At 43.6% G+C, this 18,425-nt stretch overlaps 1 protein-coding gene across 4 annotated transcripts in view; it reads left to right on the top strand.

Annotated features, from left to right (window-relative positions):
- SCAPER (S-phase cyclin A associated protein in the ER) overlaps nucleotides 1-18,425 on the top strand; it is a 414,928-nt gene that overhangs the window by 14,416 nt on the left and 382,087 nt on the right. For 3 of the 4 annotated variants that reach the window (XM_075535309.1, XM_075535310.1, XM_075535312.1), the window contains exons 2-3: nucleotides 8,589-8,654; nucleotides 12,084-12,163. In XM_075535309.1, the coding sequence (XP_075391424.1) occupies nucleotides 8,618-8,654; nucleotides 12,084-12,163 (117 nt within the window). In that variant the 5' untranslated portion in view covers nucleotides 8,589-8,617. The remainder of the gene's footprint in view (nucleotides 1-8,588; nucleotides 8,655-12,083; nucleotides 12,164-18,425) is intronic. The other variant, XM_075535311.1, reaches the window with a different exon arrangement.

Raw genomic sequence — 18,425 nt, 5'->3', positions numbered from 1 at the left:
AACTCAGAAACCCTATATATGGTCATTATGAGTTGGAATTGATGTAATGGCAGTAGATTTGGGCGTGAGTATGGGCATTAGCATCGGTATGGGGTATGGGTGTGTGTGTGGGGGGGCATGGGCATGGGCATGGGCAGGGATGTGGGTGTGGGTATGAGCATGGGTACGAGTGTGGGTGTGACAAGGCTAGTTTTAGTTTGTGGAAGAACTACCACATTGTTTTCCACAGTGGCCGTACCATTTTATATTCCTACCAGCAGTGGGTAAGGTTTCCATTTTTTCACATTCTTCCCAAAATTTGTTATTTTCTGTTAAAAACATTAAAAAATACGTTTTTTTTTTTACCGTAATGTGTTGTTTCTAGGTGCTGTTGAATCTGTTCCAATTTATAGCCAACTATATAGAGAAGGAACAAAATGCTGCCCAGAATTGTACCATCCTAAACATTGTTATATTTGAACACATTGTTCATATGGTAGCTATAAGGTGCCCCCAGGGCCAACATGTTGGTAAACATCTACCTCTTTTTTGATGACTCTACCAAGCATGATGTCCTTCTCCAGGGACTGGTCCCTCCTGAGAACATGTATGTGAAGCAAGTGTTGCCATCTTTGCTTCTAAGGAGTATTCTGGCTGTACTGCTTCCATGATAGCTTTATTTGTTCTTCTAGGGTTACATTGTACTTTCTGTATTCTTTGCCAGCACCATAATTCAGCTGCATCAGTTCTCTGGTCATTTTATTCATTGTCCAGCTTGTGCATGCATATGAGGCCATCGCAGATTCATTGACTTGCTTTACAGTCTTCACAGTGACATCCTGGCCTTCAGTGCTCTAAAGAGGTCTTGTGTGGCAGATTTTTCCAATGCCATGTGTGATTTGATTTCTTGACTGGTGCTTCTAAGAGCATTGATGGTTGAAGCAAGGGAAATGAAATCCTTGACAACTCCATTCTTTTCTCCATTTTTTTCCATGTTGTGTATTGGTCTCTGTGGATTTTTGCTTTCTACATTGAATTGTAATCCATACTGAAGGTTGTAGTCTGTTGCTTTTTAATCATTTTATTGGGGGCTCATACAACTCTTATCACAATCCATACATAAATCAAGTGTGTAAAACACATTTGTACATTCATTGTCCTCATCATTCTCAAAACATTTGCCCTCCACTTAAGCTCCTGGCATCAGCTCTTCATTTTCCCCCTCCTTCCCTCTTCCCCCCTCCCTCATGAACCCTTGCTAATTTTAAATTATTATTTTGTCATATCTTACACTGTCTGATGTCTCCCTTCACCCACTTTTCTATTGTCCGTCCCCCAGGGAGGAGGTTAAATGTAGATCCCTGTAATCGGTTCCCCCTTTCCATTCCACCCTCCTTTCACCCTCCCAGTATCATCACTCTCACCACTGGTCCTGAAGGGTTCATCCGTCCTGGATTCCCTGTGTTTCCGGTTCCTATCTGTACTAGTGTACATCCTCTGGTCTAGCCAGATTTGTAAGGTAGAATTGAGATCATGATAGCTGGGGGAGGAGGAAGCATTTAGGAACTAGAGGAAAGTTGTATGTTTCATTGTTGCTACACTGCACCCTGACTGGCTCATCTCCTCCCTGCTACCCTTCCATAAGGGGATGTCCATTTGCCTACAGATGGGCGTTGGGTCCCCACTCCACACTCCCCCTCATTCACAATGATATGATTTTTTTATTCCTTGATCCCTTCGGCACCTCAGTCTTTAATTTTCATCAGTTAGCACTTCAAATCAACGTTGTGCCATCTGCATATTCATGTTAGTTAGCGTGAAATGAATCTCATTGTGATTTTGATTTGTATTTCTATAATGGCTAATGATGTTACACATCTTTTCATGTAGTTGGTGGCTATTTGAATATCTTCAGAAAAATGTCTAATATTCAAGTTCTTTGCCCATTTTATGATTGAGTAATTTGTGTAGTGTAAAATTATATATATATATTTATTATTAGGTTCTTGTTGGGTGTATGGTTTATGTTGAGCATTTTGAGGAACTGTTTTGCAAAATAGACATGCAATTTTACTTTTCCACCCACAGCGTATAAGGGTTTCAATTCTTTATATCCTTGTCAGCACTTGCTATTATTAAGTGACCTGGTCTCCACAAATCCTTGATAAACCCCCTGTCTTCGAGTTGATTCAGACTCACAGCGAAGCCCTACAGCATTTCTTAGGCTGTAACTTTTTCCTGTGTAGTGGCTAATGGGCTCAAACTGCTGTCCTTATGGTTACCAGCTGAGGGCTCAATGACTGTACTACCAGGTCTCCCTTAAATCCTGTGTGGTATTTAAAAATTCTGTGACATAAACATGCCTTACGTATGTGAATTAATTTGCACTTTGTGATAAGCTTGTTTGTTAACTTCCCGGAGAACTTTCTTGACTTTAAAAATGTCATGCATGTTAAATATAACTGACTTTAGCTGAGAGAGAGTTTGATGTCACATTGAATAGAAGTATGAGTTATACCCAGCTAATATGGCCCTTCCAGCCATAATCCCTTATGTGCTATATTATAATTTTGGATTTCATACGCCTGTGGCTATTGCTCCATCTTCGAGGGCATTATCTACTAACAAATAGGATGAGGTTAAGATTTGACTTTAGAAGAGCCTGAGAATTGGACCACCAAACTGAAACCAAACTGCCATTGAGTTGCTGCCGATTCGTTATCTTGGTCACTGTTACTTTGAATGGATGTGAGGAATATTACACTACAGCTGAGAGTTGGAATACAAACTGCTTCTGGAGTGGCCCTGGGAAAAGTCTGCCTGACTCAGATGAATAGGAGGCCAATGTCTACTGGAACATGCTGCCAGAAGCCCAGGTCATATGTGCATAAGTAAGATGCAGTCCAGGCAAGAGAGTAGATTGATTATTACATTTGGGTGAAATTTGTACCATGTAATCCGCACTAGACCTCTCCCTGCATTGTGTGGCAAGAAGGTGGGGCAAGAGAAAGGATTCACCTGTGAGAAATTGTGAATAGGATTCCCTGCATTACCATCCTGCTGCATATAACATGAGCCCACCTATAGAAGAAAGCCCAGGTGGCATAGTGGTTATGCCTTGGGCAGCTCACCTCTGTTAGTCAGCAGTTCAAAATCATCAGCCAGCTCCCAGGGAGAGCGATAGACTGTGTACTCCTGTCAAGTACTATAGTCTCAGAAACTCAGAGGATGTTCCAGTCAGTGCTGTAGGTTCACGATGAGTCAAAAATGACTCCATGGCAGTGAGCCATGGTTTGTTTTTTCAGATGCAGGGTGTCATCTCATCACTGGTGAGAGCCAGGAGTGGAGTGTGTCCTCTGGAGCCAGCCTCCGGCTTACCCCTGCTTGATCTTCAGACTTTGAACTGAACAGCCCTCACTACCGTGTGAGAAAGTTCCTCTGACTTTCATGAGTTCTGTGGGACCCCGCAGTGGTTCACAGAATCCAGACACGTGAGGGACTGCACCCAAGGGAGGAGTGGGGAAAATGGAGCAGACTGTCATCTTGCAAGAACTGTCCTTTTGGGACATCTTCAGTCTCTTAACGCCTAGGGATTAGTTAGGTATTAATTCTTACCACAAATTATTACCACAAAGTGCATAAGGCACATGGTATGTCAGGATTTGGGGTGCCTCAGTATCTGGGAGGACTTAAAGGTAGTTTTCCCTCGAACTTTTCACTTTGTCTCGCTGAGAGGGAAATAGACCTGGTCATTTGTGAGATAGCTTAGATAACTGGGTTGAAAAATTCAAGGCCCAAACCTAGCTTAATCTGGATTCAGAAATTTGTGTACATTAAAGTCATTATGAATTTCTAAAGTGATCGTTGGACAACATGGAGAATCATACAGAAAACGTATCACCGCAGTGGTACAGTTATTGAGTGCTTGTTCTGTGCCATTAGATGTTGTATATATGTTATTTTCAAAATACCTCTCCAAACATACAATAACAGCCATCATAGAGTCGAAGCCCACTAATAGAGACCCCTGGGACAGGTAGGACTGCCCCTTTGAGTTTCTGAGACTGTCACTGTGTGCAGGAGTAGAAAGCCTGTCGTTCTCCCAAAGAGCAGCTTGTGGTTTCGAGCTGCACACGTTGTGGCTTGTGGCACAACTCCTAACCACTAAGCCTCCAGGGTTCCCCTTCAAAATACCTGCGGCGCAAATATGTTCAGCACGTTCTGAGATCAGACAGCTACGTAGTGGCCATCTAGGGTTTCAGGTTGCGTGTCCATGACTTCAGAGTTTATGTCTTTTCCTGCATTGCTTCCTGATCTTCTCAGTCTGCTTTCCAACTTCCATGACATTCCTCCCGCCTCCCTTAGATTTTAATCATATGATACATACTTTTGGGGTTTTTTTTGAGTGATGTTTCTTAGCTGAATTATTAATATGATAGCTTCCAAATGGTGATTTTATAATGCCACAAAAACGTTTCAGATATCTAGCCTACCATGGTCTTAATTGGCAAGGGTAGTAGGATACTTGTACACGTCCCTGGGTGATTCAGACTGTTGGCAGTTTGCCCCTACCCAGTGGTGCCCTAGGAGAAAAGCATGGGGCTGCTTCTGCCAAGAACACCCAGTGGGGCAGTTCTACGCTGTAGCACACTGGGTCAGGGTGAGTCAGAGCCACCTGGATGGCAGGCAACACGCTGGTGTTTTTGTTTTGCTTAAAAAGAAGGTCCACTTTCACTAATTGATTTAGGGATGCCCACCAGTAGGTAGTCCTTCAACCATCCCACTTTCTTTCTATATTTCCTTTGGAATTTTTGTTGAGTGCCTGTCATCTGTAAGGGACTTGGGTGGGAGAAAGAGTAGATAATTCAGATACAAATCCTCTCCTTCAGGCTGTTACAATGTTGTCGAGAAGAAAAACCCTTTATAAGGAAAGCAGGCAAAAAAGGATAACACTTACTGAGCACCTGCTAGATGCCAGCGCTCACATGGTCTTTCACAGACTATTTGGATACTGCATGTGTCAGAGTAAGCCAAGCTGGTCGGAATTCCCGGAGCTTTGGTGGCGTAGTGGGTTATGTGTTGGGCTGCTAATGCAAGGTCAGCAGTTGGAAACCACTAGCCACTCCATGGGGGAAAGACCTGGGAACCCACAGACCTTGTCCTGTGGGTTCATGGGGGGCGGGGTGTGTGTGTCACAATACACTCGATGGCAGTGAGTTTGCTTTTTTGGTTTGGATGCCTCTATATCGTAAGTATACACGTTTGTTATGCTTCTTAGAAGTAAAGGATTTAGATCAAGGGACTGTGGTTTGTGACGAGTAAGTTCTCTGCCAACTGAAGATGACTTGAGCTGTCTTGAAGAATTGGTAGGCTTTGATATGTATAGGGTGGAAGGAAAGGAAGAAGATGAACAGAATCTTTAGTAAGGGGATATATACACCAGTAATTAAGTATTTCAACAGCAAAAACAACAAAACTCCAAACTCTCTGCCATCAAAAAAACCAAACAAGTTGATGGCAAATAAGTAATTAGTGCTTATTCATTGCCACACTTTTTTCCTTCAATGTTCTGGGGACAGAGAGGTTGGAAAACCGACAGAAGCCCCTGCTTTCCCAGAGCTTCCACTTGTGTAGGCTGAGACAGATGCATCCTACATATCATAGATGCCAATAATACCCTAGAGGACAGTATGCATGCTAGGGAAGGCAGACACGAATGCTGATATTGAGAGTGAGTAGAAGACCTGATGCTTGGCAAGGGCTTAGTGAGAAATAACATCGAGCAAAGCAAACTCACCTGACAAAGAGGACAAATGGCTTAAGCGCCTATCCTGGAAGTGCTTGGTTCCAGCTGCTGCTTTTCCTTTCATGGACTCTCCTTGCAGGGCGAGGCCATTCTTTCTAGCAATTCCCTGCACCTGTGCAGTCTCCCTAGTTCCTCTGGGTGGGATTTCTCCAGGTAAAGATAGGCTATGTTAAATAAGGTTTCCTGAAAAGGAAGGTCTATTCTGTGTAGAATTTGAGTTACAGGGGTAACGGACATCTTCTGATGAAATCTCAGATTATGAAAGTTCTTAAGGAAAGGCTTGACAGTATTTTTCATACTGGAGACTCAGCGGATCATAAATTAATTCAGCATAAAAATGAAATAGAGGAAAAATACCAGAGTGCATTAAATACAATGGGGAAGCATTATTACAGTGGTTGTCAACCTGTGCGTTACAACCCCTTTGGGCTCGAAGGACCCTTTCACAGGGGTCGCCCGATTCATAACAGTAGCAAAATTACAATTATGAAGTAGCAACAAAAATAGTGTTATGATTGGGGCATCACCACAACATGAGGAACTGTATTAAAGGGTCATGGCATAAGGGAGGTTGAGAACAACTGCATTATTACATTAATATTGTTTCAGCTAAGCATATATTGTGAACTGGGTCAAGATATAAAATGTGTCTGTGTTTGTGTATTTATGGCTTGTAAAAAAATCTGAAGCCTCTAGGTTAGGATATACTGAACTATTCTGGTATCTGTTTTACAGATATTTGCCATGGCAAATTAGTACTATTTTTCTTCCATTTAATTTTATTTTTTGAGAACCCGTGTACTTAATATAAACTATAACTCCAATAGGGTGGTTGTGAGTTAGCATCAACTCTGTGGCAGTGAGTTTACTATATCCAAAAGAAGCTCTGGGGTTAGCAGTAGTACAAGGTCAGTGGTTCAAGCCCAACATTCGCTCCACAGGAGAAAGATGAGGCAGTCTAACTCTGTATGGATTTGTTCTTGTTGTAGAGCCTGACCCATAGTGTCCTGTGCACAACAGAATGAAACACTTAACCGTCCTGCACCATTCTCACAATTGTTCCTGTGCCTGAGCCCATTGATGCAGCCACTGGGTCAGTCCGTCTAGTTGAGGGCCTTCCTCTTTTTCACTGTCCCCTACTTTACCAAACATGATGTCCCTCTCCAGGGACTGGTCTCTTCTGACAATATGTCCAAAGTATGTAAGACAGAGCTTTCCATCCTTGCCTGCGAGAGCCAGTGCACAAATTGAACTAGGGTGGAGAGGGGCATGGTTGCAATTGAGAAAACAGAATAGAGACAGAAGACAGGATACACAGTTGGGGCGCAGGGGGCTCCAGGAGAAGAGCCTCTAAGGCCTGGTTCTTTATTTGAGGCAAGCTTTTATACAGCTCTTATCACAGACCCTGCATTCCGTGGCCAGGTCACCCGGGAAGGGTCTTTTGACAACTATTGGAAGGCAAATACAAACAGTAATAGTTTAGCCAATTTGTCTGAGGCCTGGAGGTGAAGATGTTTCAGTCGTTTCCCAGGGAACGAGAGGGAAAGTGTCTACTTTAACTTTGGTGAAGGTCAGATCATGTCCTGCCTCAGCTCCCTGGGCTGAGCTGTCAGCTCCTTCCCCGGGGCCTTGCCTAAACCATGGAGTGTGGTGGTCCTGTACTGGTTGAAGAAGGAAATGAGCTTCAGACTGTCCTGTAAATGCACCCTGTTACTCTGCCTTACTTCTTCCCATACCGATGGCGGTTTTAGCAGTCCATGGTTCTTTCCGTATTCTCCAGCACCTCCAGTAAATCTCTACAGAAGTGAGTCTTCTGTAAAGATGTACACCCTCAGAAACCGTAGGAGTAGTCTCATTCTGTCCAGTGGGACAAAGCTGCTTAAGCTGGTTCATCACCCCATACGATATGTATGTAGGGGTGGGGAAAATATTTCTGAATTTGTAATGACTGAAAAATAATTCACAATCACACACAAAGTGAATCTGCAGTGTTTCTGGCAGTACCTGTGCGCATGACTTCACTGCAGCTGTGCTTCTGAACACACAGCATGTGCTCCTAGTCACCCCACCTCTCTGGGCAGCACCTCTCCCCAACCCTGAGCTTCATTTATAGTTAGTAATTTTCATTTCCACCTGCCTTTCCCATTACAATGCAGGGCTTCTTCAGCGTCCACCTGAGTCCCTGGGTACATAAACTAGCTACGCAAATCAAACACGGTTTTGAAAGAAGTTAGGCTTTTGATAGTGTTGCGAAGTACACATTCTCACTCTGTGATGATTTTTGTCGCTGAACGCTGTCATAGCTTCCTGACCTTGGGTGGAAGGAGTGCTGTGTGCAGGGAACATTGGGTCCAAAAGATGCAATCCACCCTTGGCTCTCCTTTCTTCAGGATAGCAAGATTCTCTCTCCTTTGCTTCTAAGATGGCTTGTTTTATACCCAGCCCAGGGCAAAATTGACCAAGCTCTCAATAGAGTTGCCAATTACAGTAGTTACCATGAACTTTGTTGACAGCCCCTCACAACTGAATCATAATGCTGTCTGCATCTTGTTCTACCTTCTTGTGCTCAGACCCCTCAGGAAAAGAGGGAATGCTCTCAGTTTTCAGGGCTCCACCCAGTCGCTCGGTGGGCATTATGGAGACTGCAGCCAGAAGAGCCGTGTCAGTGAACTCACAGCACCACTATATGAAGATTCATGTTTGTTGTGGTTTGAGAACGTGTTAAAAACTTGTAAGGCTGGTATTTTTATGAATAAATTTGATTTAATTTATAGTGACGTAAAACATTTTTTTTTTCCTATAGGAGGCACACCCCATGGGTTCTTGTGGTAAATGAGCTGCTTGGCCAAGGAGGGAAATCAAGAATATGGTAAGTGGCCCATCCCCTAGAGGAGACACCATCTTGAGGTGGGGTTTGGGTTTTGGCCTGCTGCCTTGTCTTCCTTTTTAAATATCTGGTTTCACTTAATTATTTTTTGTATTTTATTTCCACTGCTGAGAATAATACACCAGGAAAGCACACACCAGTTCAACAGCTTCTCCACGTATCATTCGGTGACGTGGATGACATTTTCCCGTTGTACAACCATTCTCACCCTCCTTGTCTGAGATGTTCCTCCCTGTGAACATAAATGCACTGTATGCCCCGCCCCCCGCCCCCCAAGACCTCTGTCTCATCTTCGGAGTTGCTGTTGTCAGTTTGATTCCATACAAATGTTTGTTTCTTATAAGAGCATAGAACGCTCAAGGCAGGTTTGTGTGTACTGGTTTTCCACAGAGAAACCCTGGGGCGCAGGGGCGGCTGTGGTCCACAAGGCCTGCAGTGGTTTTTCTACAGTCTAGGAAACTGAGGGGGCCATGCTGCCCTGCCCCGTAGGGTCACTATGATGCAGCATCAGTTCAATGGCAATGAGTTTGTTTTTGTTTTCCACAGTGGTTATCAATTTTGCATTTTCCTCAGCTCTGGTTCAGGGTTCCACTTTTTCCAGTCTTGCGGCACTATTATTTGTTTGCTTGTTTGTTTATTTCACCTTAGCCATCCTCTTGGGAGTGAAGTGGGATCACGTTGTGGTTTTGATTTGCATTTCTCTGATGGCTGTTAACACAACATCTGTTCATGTGTTCAGTGACCATTGGAAAATCCTTTGGTGAAATGTCTATTCAAGTCCTTTGCCTGTTTTGTGATTGGTGTATTTGTCTTTTTGTTATTAAGTTGTCAGTTTTATTTGTTACCACTTTCAAAGAAATGTAATATTACATACAAGGTACTTTCTGGACCACAGCAACATTGGCTGTGAAGCCAACAATAATGTGAATAGGCACTGCTCAAGCTAACGTGTGGATTAAGGGCTAGAGTACAAATGGAAGCCAGTTTCTTTTATGCCGCATTATTATAAAGCTATTAATCTATGCCAGGACCCTTGCCTGCGTTTCTGTCTGGGGGCCCAGTCAGCTCTAAAAGGAGCTGTGATCTCATGTCTCAGTCCAGGGGTGGGGTGGGTGCAATTTGGTCAACATTTTCAGAAAGTTGTACATACCTTCCTAAAGCACCCAATTTAAACAGAAGGGGATGAGGGAATGCAGTTATATGGGGAACCCAGCGTGCCTAGATGTCTGGTTTGGGTGATTTTTTTTGGGGGGGGCAATGTTAAACAAGAGCTCTGTAAAGTGTTGAAAAGCAAGAATGTTACTTTAAGAAGTAAGGTGCACCTGACACAAACCCTGGTATTTTCACTTGCCTCAAACACATGTGAAAGTTGGACACTGACTGAATAAGGAAGACCCTCTGGAGAATCTGTACCCGAGTTGTCCTTGCTGGACAAGGATGCTGAAAGTACTCGGGACTGCCAGGAGGACCAAACAGATCTGTCTTGGAAGAATGGCGACCAGAGTGCTCCTTAGAAGGCAGCATGGTGAAGTTGTGTCCTGTATACTTTTGAGATGTTGTCAGGAGAGTACAGTGTCTGGGAAAGGACATCGTGCTTGGTAAAGGAGAGGGGCAGTGACAGAGAGGAAGGCCCTTAACAAGGTGGACTGACGGAGTGGCTGCACCGGTGGGCTCCGACATAAGAACGAAGGTCAGGATGGTGCAGGAGCAGGCAGCGTTTTGATCTGTTGGCCACAGGGCTGCTGTGAGTCCGAACCGACTCGTGCCACCTAACATCAACGTGAAACTAAAGCTGCTCTGGGTTCCCAGCAGAGAGGCTGTGAACTGGGAGGATCCAGCTCAGTTTGTAAAGCCCTCTCTGAATTCTTGCTCACTTTTTATCTTTATCACCTCTTAGCACCTGTTATCTGTGGGGTTTAGTGTTTTTGCTAGGTAGAACTTTCTAAAGTCCTACCTGTGAGATACAGGACAGCTGATCCCCTTTTGACTGGGCTTTTTATTTTTCCTGAGGGAGCTCTGGAAGCATAGTGGGTTATGCAAGGTCAGCAGTTCAAAACCACCAGCTGCTCCTTGGGAGAAAGATGTGGCTTTCTACTCCCGTAAAGATTTATAGTGAGTCTGAATTGAGTTGGTGGCAGTTGTTTTTTTAAGCCACTCTAAGGAGACTAACAGAAGTGTATTAGTGAGAGATCTTGTCTTGTCTACAGTCACCCGCTGCTCACAGAGCTGTGTTTAAGCATCTTTTTGAACAAAACTGCACACTTATGAATTACAACCATAGCAGCAATGTTTTTTTTGCTTTACCCTCATTTAAATGACACTAGCATACACACAAGTATTTAATACGCATTTCTTGGAACCATTGGGAGTATTTGAAGCTACGGGATGCCTGCACCCCGAAATACTTTCATGTGTCTTTCTTCAGAGCAGGGGCATTCCTTCTCTGTGGGACCACAGTTACTGTTGCTGTGTGTTGCCAGTGAGCCCATTGCTGTGGCTTGTGTGTCAGTATAGCTGACTGAAAATTTCCCTCATTTTTGTTGGCCCACATCTTTCCCAGCTGTGATGTCCTTTATTACTGATTGATCTTTCCTACCAATATATCCAAAGTGACTGAGTCAAAGTCTCACTATCATTGCTTCTGAGGTCCACGTTACAATGATCATAATAAGGGAAATTAGCATGTATACGCTACTACTATTCCTGAATCCATGTTTTATCGTCATCTCAATAATGCCCTTTATAGCTCTTTTTTTTTTTCTCGGTCCATTTGATAGTTGTCAAGTCTTTGTGGTCTTTAATCCACCTTTCTTTTTTTTTTCTTGACTATGGCCATTTTGAAGACTAAGAGTATTTTTTTTTCCTTTAAAAAATCATTTTATTAAGGGGTCATACAACTCTTATAATCAATACATACATCAATTGTATAAAGCACATTTGTACATTCTTTACCCTCATCCACCCAAGCTCCTGGGATCAGGTCCTCATTTTTCCCCTCCCTCCTCAATCCCTCTTTCCTCATGAACCCTTGATAATTTATAAATTATTATTTTGTTATATCTTGCTCTGTCCCACTTCTCCCTTCCCCACTTTTCTGTTGTGTGTCCCCCAGGGAGGAGGTCAATGTAGATCCTTGAAATAGGTTCCCCCTTTCCAACCCACCCTCCCTATGCCTTCCCAGTATCGCCACTCACTCCACTGGTCCTGAGGGGATCATCTGCCCTGGATTCCCTGTGTTTCCAGTTCCTATCTGTACCAGTGTACATCCTCTGGTCTAGTCAGACTTGCAAGGTAGGATTCGAATCATGACAGTGAGGGGAGGGGGCGGGAGGAAACATTTAGGAACTAGAGGAAAGTTGTATTTTTCATTGTTGTTACATCACACCTTGACTGGCTCGTCTCCTCCCCTAGACTCCTCTGCAAGGGGATCTCCAATAGCCTACAAATGGGCTTTGGGTCTCCACTCCGCACTCCCCTGCTCATTCACTATGGTAAGATTTTTTTTGTTCTGATGATGCCTTATACCTGATCCCTTGACACCTCGTGATCGCACAGGCTGGTGTGCTTCTTTCATGTGGGCTTTGTTGCTTCTGAGCTAGATGGCCACTTATTTACCTTCAAGCCTTTAAGACCCCAGATGCTATATCTTTTGATAGCCGGGCACTGTCAGCTTTCTTCACCACATTTGCTTATGTATTCATTTGGAAAACTAAGACTATTAGGCATTTATGTTGAAGAATGCTCTTCAATTTGGGTTTTATTTCCCGTCACATTTGTCTACTTTAAGATTTTGTTTTGAAATTAATAATTAATTTATGGGGTGATACCTTGAGACTGTGCAAATATCAAGCAGTCACTTGTTTTGGCATTCCTATCAGGTAAGTGTTGGGCTGCTGACCACAAGGTTGGTGGTTCAGACCCAGCAGCCACTCCCTTAGGAGTGGGTTGAGACTATCTGCTTCACATGTGCAGGGTCACTATGCATTGAAATCTACTTAATGGTAGGGGGTTTATTCTTACATAACTATAGACTCATGGATTTTTTTTCTTCATATAATTCTGTTACTGTCATCTTTTTGATGCTCAGCTTGCCCCCCTTCATCCAGCCAACGTTGCATCTCTTAGATTCTCGTTACTCTGTGAGCATTTTTGTAATTTCTGTTGTAACGAGCTAATAAGCTAGGTGTACCAGGTACTTTGCATGCCTTAATATTTATCTCACCTTATTGAACTGGCTAGGCCCTTCAGGACAATGTTGAATGGAAATGTGACAGTAGATATTCTTGTCAGCTATCTTTCAATATTACTCCATTAAACAGGACAGTTGCTATAGCTTTCTGATAATGTTTATCATGGATGGGTACAGAATTTTATTAGAACTCCCCCTCTCCCCCATCTTTTTAAAAAATGTTTTATTAGGGGCTCAAACAACTCTTATCACAATCCATACGTACATCAATTATGTAAAGCACATCTGTACATTCATTGCCCTCATCATTCACAAAGCATTTGCTCTCCACTTAAGCCCTTGGCATCAGGTCCTCATTTTTCCCCTCCCTCTCCACTCCCCGTTCCCTCATGAGCCCTTGATAATTTATAAATTATTATTTTGTCATGTCTTGTCCTGTCAGACATCTCCCTTTACCCCCTTTTCTGTTGTCCGTCCCCCAGGGAGGAGGTCACATGTAGATCCTTGTTATTGGTTCCCTCTTTCCAACCCACTCTCCTTCAACCTTCCCAGTATCGTCACTCACACCCCTGGTCCTGAAGGTATCATCTTCCCTGAATTTCCTGTGCCTCCAGCTCCTATCTGCACCAGTGTACATCCTCTGGTCTAGCCAGACTTGCAAGGGAGAATTCGGATCATGATAGTAGGGGAGGGAGGTGGATGCATTTAGGTACTAGAGGAAAGCTGTATTCTTCATTGGTGCTACATCACACCCTGACTGACTCATCTCTTCGAGGGGATCTCCCGTGGCTGACAAATGGGCTTTGGGTCTCCACTCTGCACTTCCCCCATCATTCACTATGGTAAGATTTTTTTGTTCTGAGGATGCCTGATACCTGATCCCTTCAACACCTCGTGATCACACAGGCTGGTGTGCTTCTTCCATGTAGGCTTTGTTGCTTCTGAGCTAGATAGCCACTTGTTTATCTTCAAGCCTTTAAGACCCCAGATGCTATACCTTTTGATAGCTGGGCACCATCAACTTCCTTCACCACATTTGCTTATGCACTTGTTTGTCCTCAGCGATCGTATGGTGGAGGTGTGCACCCAATGATATGACTTTTTGTTCTTTGATGCTGATAACTGATCCCTTCGGCACCTCCTGATCACACAGACTGGTGTGTTCTTTCATGTGGACTTTGTTGCTTCTGAGCTAGATGGCCACTTGTTTATCTTCAAGCCTTTAAGACCCCAGACGTTATATCTTTTGATAGCTGTCCCCCATCTTTTGAGATAATTTTTTGGTTTGTTGCCATAATTCTGTTAATGGTGAAATACATTCATTATCTTGAAAATATTAATGCAGCTTTCCGTTCCTGAAATAAACTCACCTTGGTTGTAATGTTTTATCCTTTTTACATTTTCCTCCATTTTATATGGAAAGATATATACCTAATAAGTAGGTCAAAATCAGATTGGATTTTTATCTCTCTATTCTTAAAAAAGATTGAATTAGAACTTTCCTTTTTTGTGTTGTTTTTGATTAAGTTCTGCTATTCAGACCCCTAGAAAACGAGTTGGGATGTGCTCCTCTTGGTTTATCCTCATTCACTGGTGTTTTTTTCTCCTTGTGGAATTGGGATCGATTCAGTGAGTGTATGTATGAAATGTAATGTGCTATCCAGTCCTTTGCCTCCGTCGTGTGATGACTGTATTTCACTCTTGAATCCATTGTGATGGCTCCCGGATCCACCCATCTCATGGAGCATTTCCCTTGGGTTGGCTGACCTGCTTTCCCGGACATGGTGTCCTTATCCAGCAATTGGACCTTCTTGTTGACACGTTGAGGATGTATTTCTTCCAAGACTGATTTGTTTGTTATTCTGGCAGTCCATCCTTTCAGTATTCCTCACCAACAGCACTATGCAGATACACAAATCATTCTTCTTTCTCATGAACCATTAAAAAGACAGGAAAAATGAAAAAGACTACAGTGGATATCAGAAGAGACTCTGAAACTTGCAGAGTAGGTAAAGGGAATGTGGAAATGATGTAAGAGAATGAATCACAATTTCAAAGAGTTACTTGAGAAGAAAGATAAAGTATGATAAAATGGGCAAAGACTTGGATTTAGGCAAACCAAGAAGGAAGGACATGATCAGTATTTCTCAAGCCAAAATAACTGAAAATTCTAACTTTCAGTTGCATTACTACAGCATGATGATATGGACAAAAATTGAATGACATGGGAAGTGTTCAAAGGAAATGGAAGGAATACACAAAGTACCCAAAAGAACTGATCAACGTTCAGCCATTTTAAAAATTATAAATACAACTCTTATCACAATCCATACATACATAAATTGAGTAAAGCACCCTTATACATTCATTGCCTTTGTCATTCTCAAAATTTGCCTTCCACTTGGGTTCCTGGAATCAGCCCGGTTTCCTTTTTTTCCCCCTCCTCCTCCCTCCCCACCCCCATTCCCCCTGGTCCCTTAATAGTTTATAAATAATTATTTTATCTTATCTTACACTGCCCGGCGTCTCCCCTCACCCACCTTCCCATTGCCCATCTCCCAGAGAGGAGGTTACACATAGATCTCCAAGATCGGTTCTCCCTTTCTACTCCCCTTCCCTCCTGGTGTCCCCACTCCCACCACTGGTGTTGAGGGGTTCATCCGTCCTAGAGTCCCTGTGTTTCCAGATCCCTGCTGTACCGCTGTACATTCTCTGGTCTAACCAGGTCCGCAAGGTAGAATTGGAGTCATGATAATTGGGAGGGGAGGAAGTGTTCAAGAACTAGAGGAAGGTCTTGAGTTCCATTGTTGCTACACTGAACCCTGAGTGACTCATCTCCTCCTTACTACCCCTCTACAAAGGATGTCCACCTTTCTACAGATGAGCATTGGGTCCCCATCACACACTCCCCCTCATTCACGGTGATGTGATCCCCCCACCCCCTGCCTTTGTTGTTTAAGACCTGGTCCCCTCTGCCCTTCACGATCACACATGTTGGTGTGCTGCTTCCGTGTGGGCTTTGTTGTTTCTGGGCTAGATGGCCGCTTGTTTACTTTCAAGCCTTTAAGTCCCTGGACGCTATATCTCTCAGCCGGGCACCATCAACCTTCTTCACCACACTTGCTTATGCACACACTCGTCTTCAGCGTTTATGTGAGGAGGGTGATCACACAATGATTGTTTTTGTTCCTTGGTGTCTGCTACCTGGTCCATTCAACACCTTGTATTCGCTTAGGCTGTGTGCCTCTTATCTGTGGGCTTTGTTGCTTCCGAGCTAGATAGCCGCTTGTTTGCCTTCAAGCCTTTAAGACTCCAGATGCTATATCTTTTTGATAGCCGGGCACCATCAACTTTCTTCACCACGTTTGCTTACACACACGTCTGTCTTCAGTGATCATGTTGGGAAGGTGGGTATCATGGAATGACCATTTAGCTGGGCAAGGTGCTATTGTATTGAGGAAGTGTGCTTGAGGAGGCCCAATGTCCACCTGCTACCCTACTACTGAATCTATAAATATATGTGCATAGGTCTATTTCCCCCATAATCATAAATATATTTACATATGTACATGTCTGTATTTAGGCTTCTCTGTATGCCTTTTGCCTCCTACTCCTTTCCTCTATTTCCTTATGCTTTCCTTCCGTCCCACTACCATGTTCAGCTTTCATTCTGGTTTCAGTAATTCCTCTCAGTTACCTTGCCCTTGGTCACTCCCTACCTTTCCTCCACTGGTTTCCTCCACTGGTCCTCCCCTCCCTTTCCTCCACTGGTTTTGAATCACTCGTTGTTCCCTTGTCCCTGTGTTGGCCAATACCTCCTCCCTTCCCCTACCTCCCACGCTCTCATGTCCCTCCGGGACTGTTGGTCCCGTTATTTCCTTCTCTCATTGTTTGTCCAGCCTATCTTGTCTAGGTGGACCTGCTGATATAGTAATATGCACATACAAATGCAGTTGGCTTTGACAGCGCCCAAGTGGCATATAAGAACATGGCTTCGACCGCAGCAACACAAACACGCTGATAGGCAAAAAGGTCACTAACATACAAAATTTACAAGGTTAAAAAGATAGCAAAAAAAGAAAAAAAAATTGCTAGTAGTTCAAAGTCTGTTTGTTGGTCTTTAGGAGTGTTTTACAGATGAATCTTGTGGGGTGCCACATCCTGGCCCCAAAGTCCTTCCTTTATACTCCCCTGGGATTTCTTAGCTCTGCTTCCTCCGCTGCTCCATTGCACGCCCCCAGTGTTTGCCTCAGTGTGGTGGGGGTCAGCTCAGTCGCACATCCCCTACTGTGTCTCAAGTGCTGTCCCGTGTAGGTGCAGGATGTCGCATCTTACAGTGTGGCCAACTGTATGGTCCTCTCTGTACGATGGGCCCTTCAAGTCGGGCTATCGTCCTGTGGGCTTGGTGGGCCCAGGTGTACTCCACTACATCCTTCCTCCTTCCTTTGTTTCAGCTTTCTTCTGGATGTGGTGTGGTGGGTCAGTTCCTTTCCCACACCAGACGATCTATTTTCATTTTCTATGATACTCCCTTCGAATGTGGGGGTCGGGCTAATTCTAGATTGGGCCAGCGCATGGTCCAGCCTCTTTGTGTAGTCCTCCATACTTTACGTTGCCCTCCTTGTTTGGTGTGTTGTGGTGGGGTCTGTATGCATGTTCCAGTTCTGTGGGGACTCAACCAATACTCTCCCCTGGGTGGGTTAGTGCCCTGTTCCCCCCCATACCATCCACTCGGATTCTCCCCATCCTGGTTCTCCCTCCCCCTGCCCCACTTCCCCTTCTTTATGCTGGGCTCTCATGTACCTCCCTGGGTGTGGCCTGCCCTTCCTCCAGCTCTCTATGCTTCCACCTGTTTATTACGAGGTAGATGTTTATTCTTCTATTTCTGTCATGCTGATTGTGTACTTACCTCAGGGGACTCATGCTATACCTTTCCCTTTGAATCTGGCTTACCTCACTTAACATAATTCCTTCCAGCTCTTCCCATGAAATAACGTGTTTCATGTGCTCATCTGTGCTTTTCAGTGCTTCATAGTACTCCATTGTGTTTATGTGCCAAAGTTTACTAATCCACTCATCTATCGATGGAATCTTATGCTGTTTCCAAGTCTTTCGTTCAGCCATTTTTATAGAAGAATTTAATTTAATTTTCTAGAAGAGTTTAATGTAATTTACATTCTTACATAATTAGGAGAATTCTAGTGAAACTCAATTGGGCCTGGCTTTTCTTCTGTAGGATTCAGTTTCTTTTAGAAGATACTCAGTTTTTAGCTTATTTCTATAGGACTTGGTAAATTGTGCCTTTCCAGGGATTCATCCAGTTTATCTAAGTTTGCAAGTTTGTTGACGTGGTATCATTTATGATAGTCTGTTAACTTTTTAATGTTAGTTGCTAGAAGCAGTAGTGATGTCTCATTTTTTTTCTCTTTGTATAGGTTATTTTTGTCTCTCCTGTTTTTTCCCCATCAACCAAAATACTTCTCATTGTGTAGATTCCAAGTCACGGTGACCTTGTGTGCAGAGGGTTAGTGTTTGCTCCACAGGATTTTCAAAGTGGTACCTTT

Source organism: Tenrec ecaudatus, chromosome 17 (assembly GCF_050624435.1).
Source record: "Tenrec ecaudatus isolate mTenEca1 chromosome 17, mTenEca1.hap1, whole genome shotgun sequence".
Classification (NCBI taxonomy): domain Eukaryota; kingdom Metazoa; phylum Chordata; class Mammalia; order Afrosoricida; family Tenrecidae; genus Tenrec; species Tenrec ecaudatus.
This window is presented reverse-complemented; position numbering and strand designations above follow the sequence as displayed.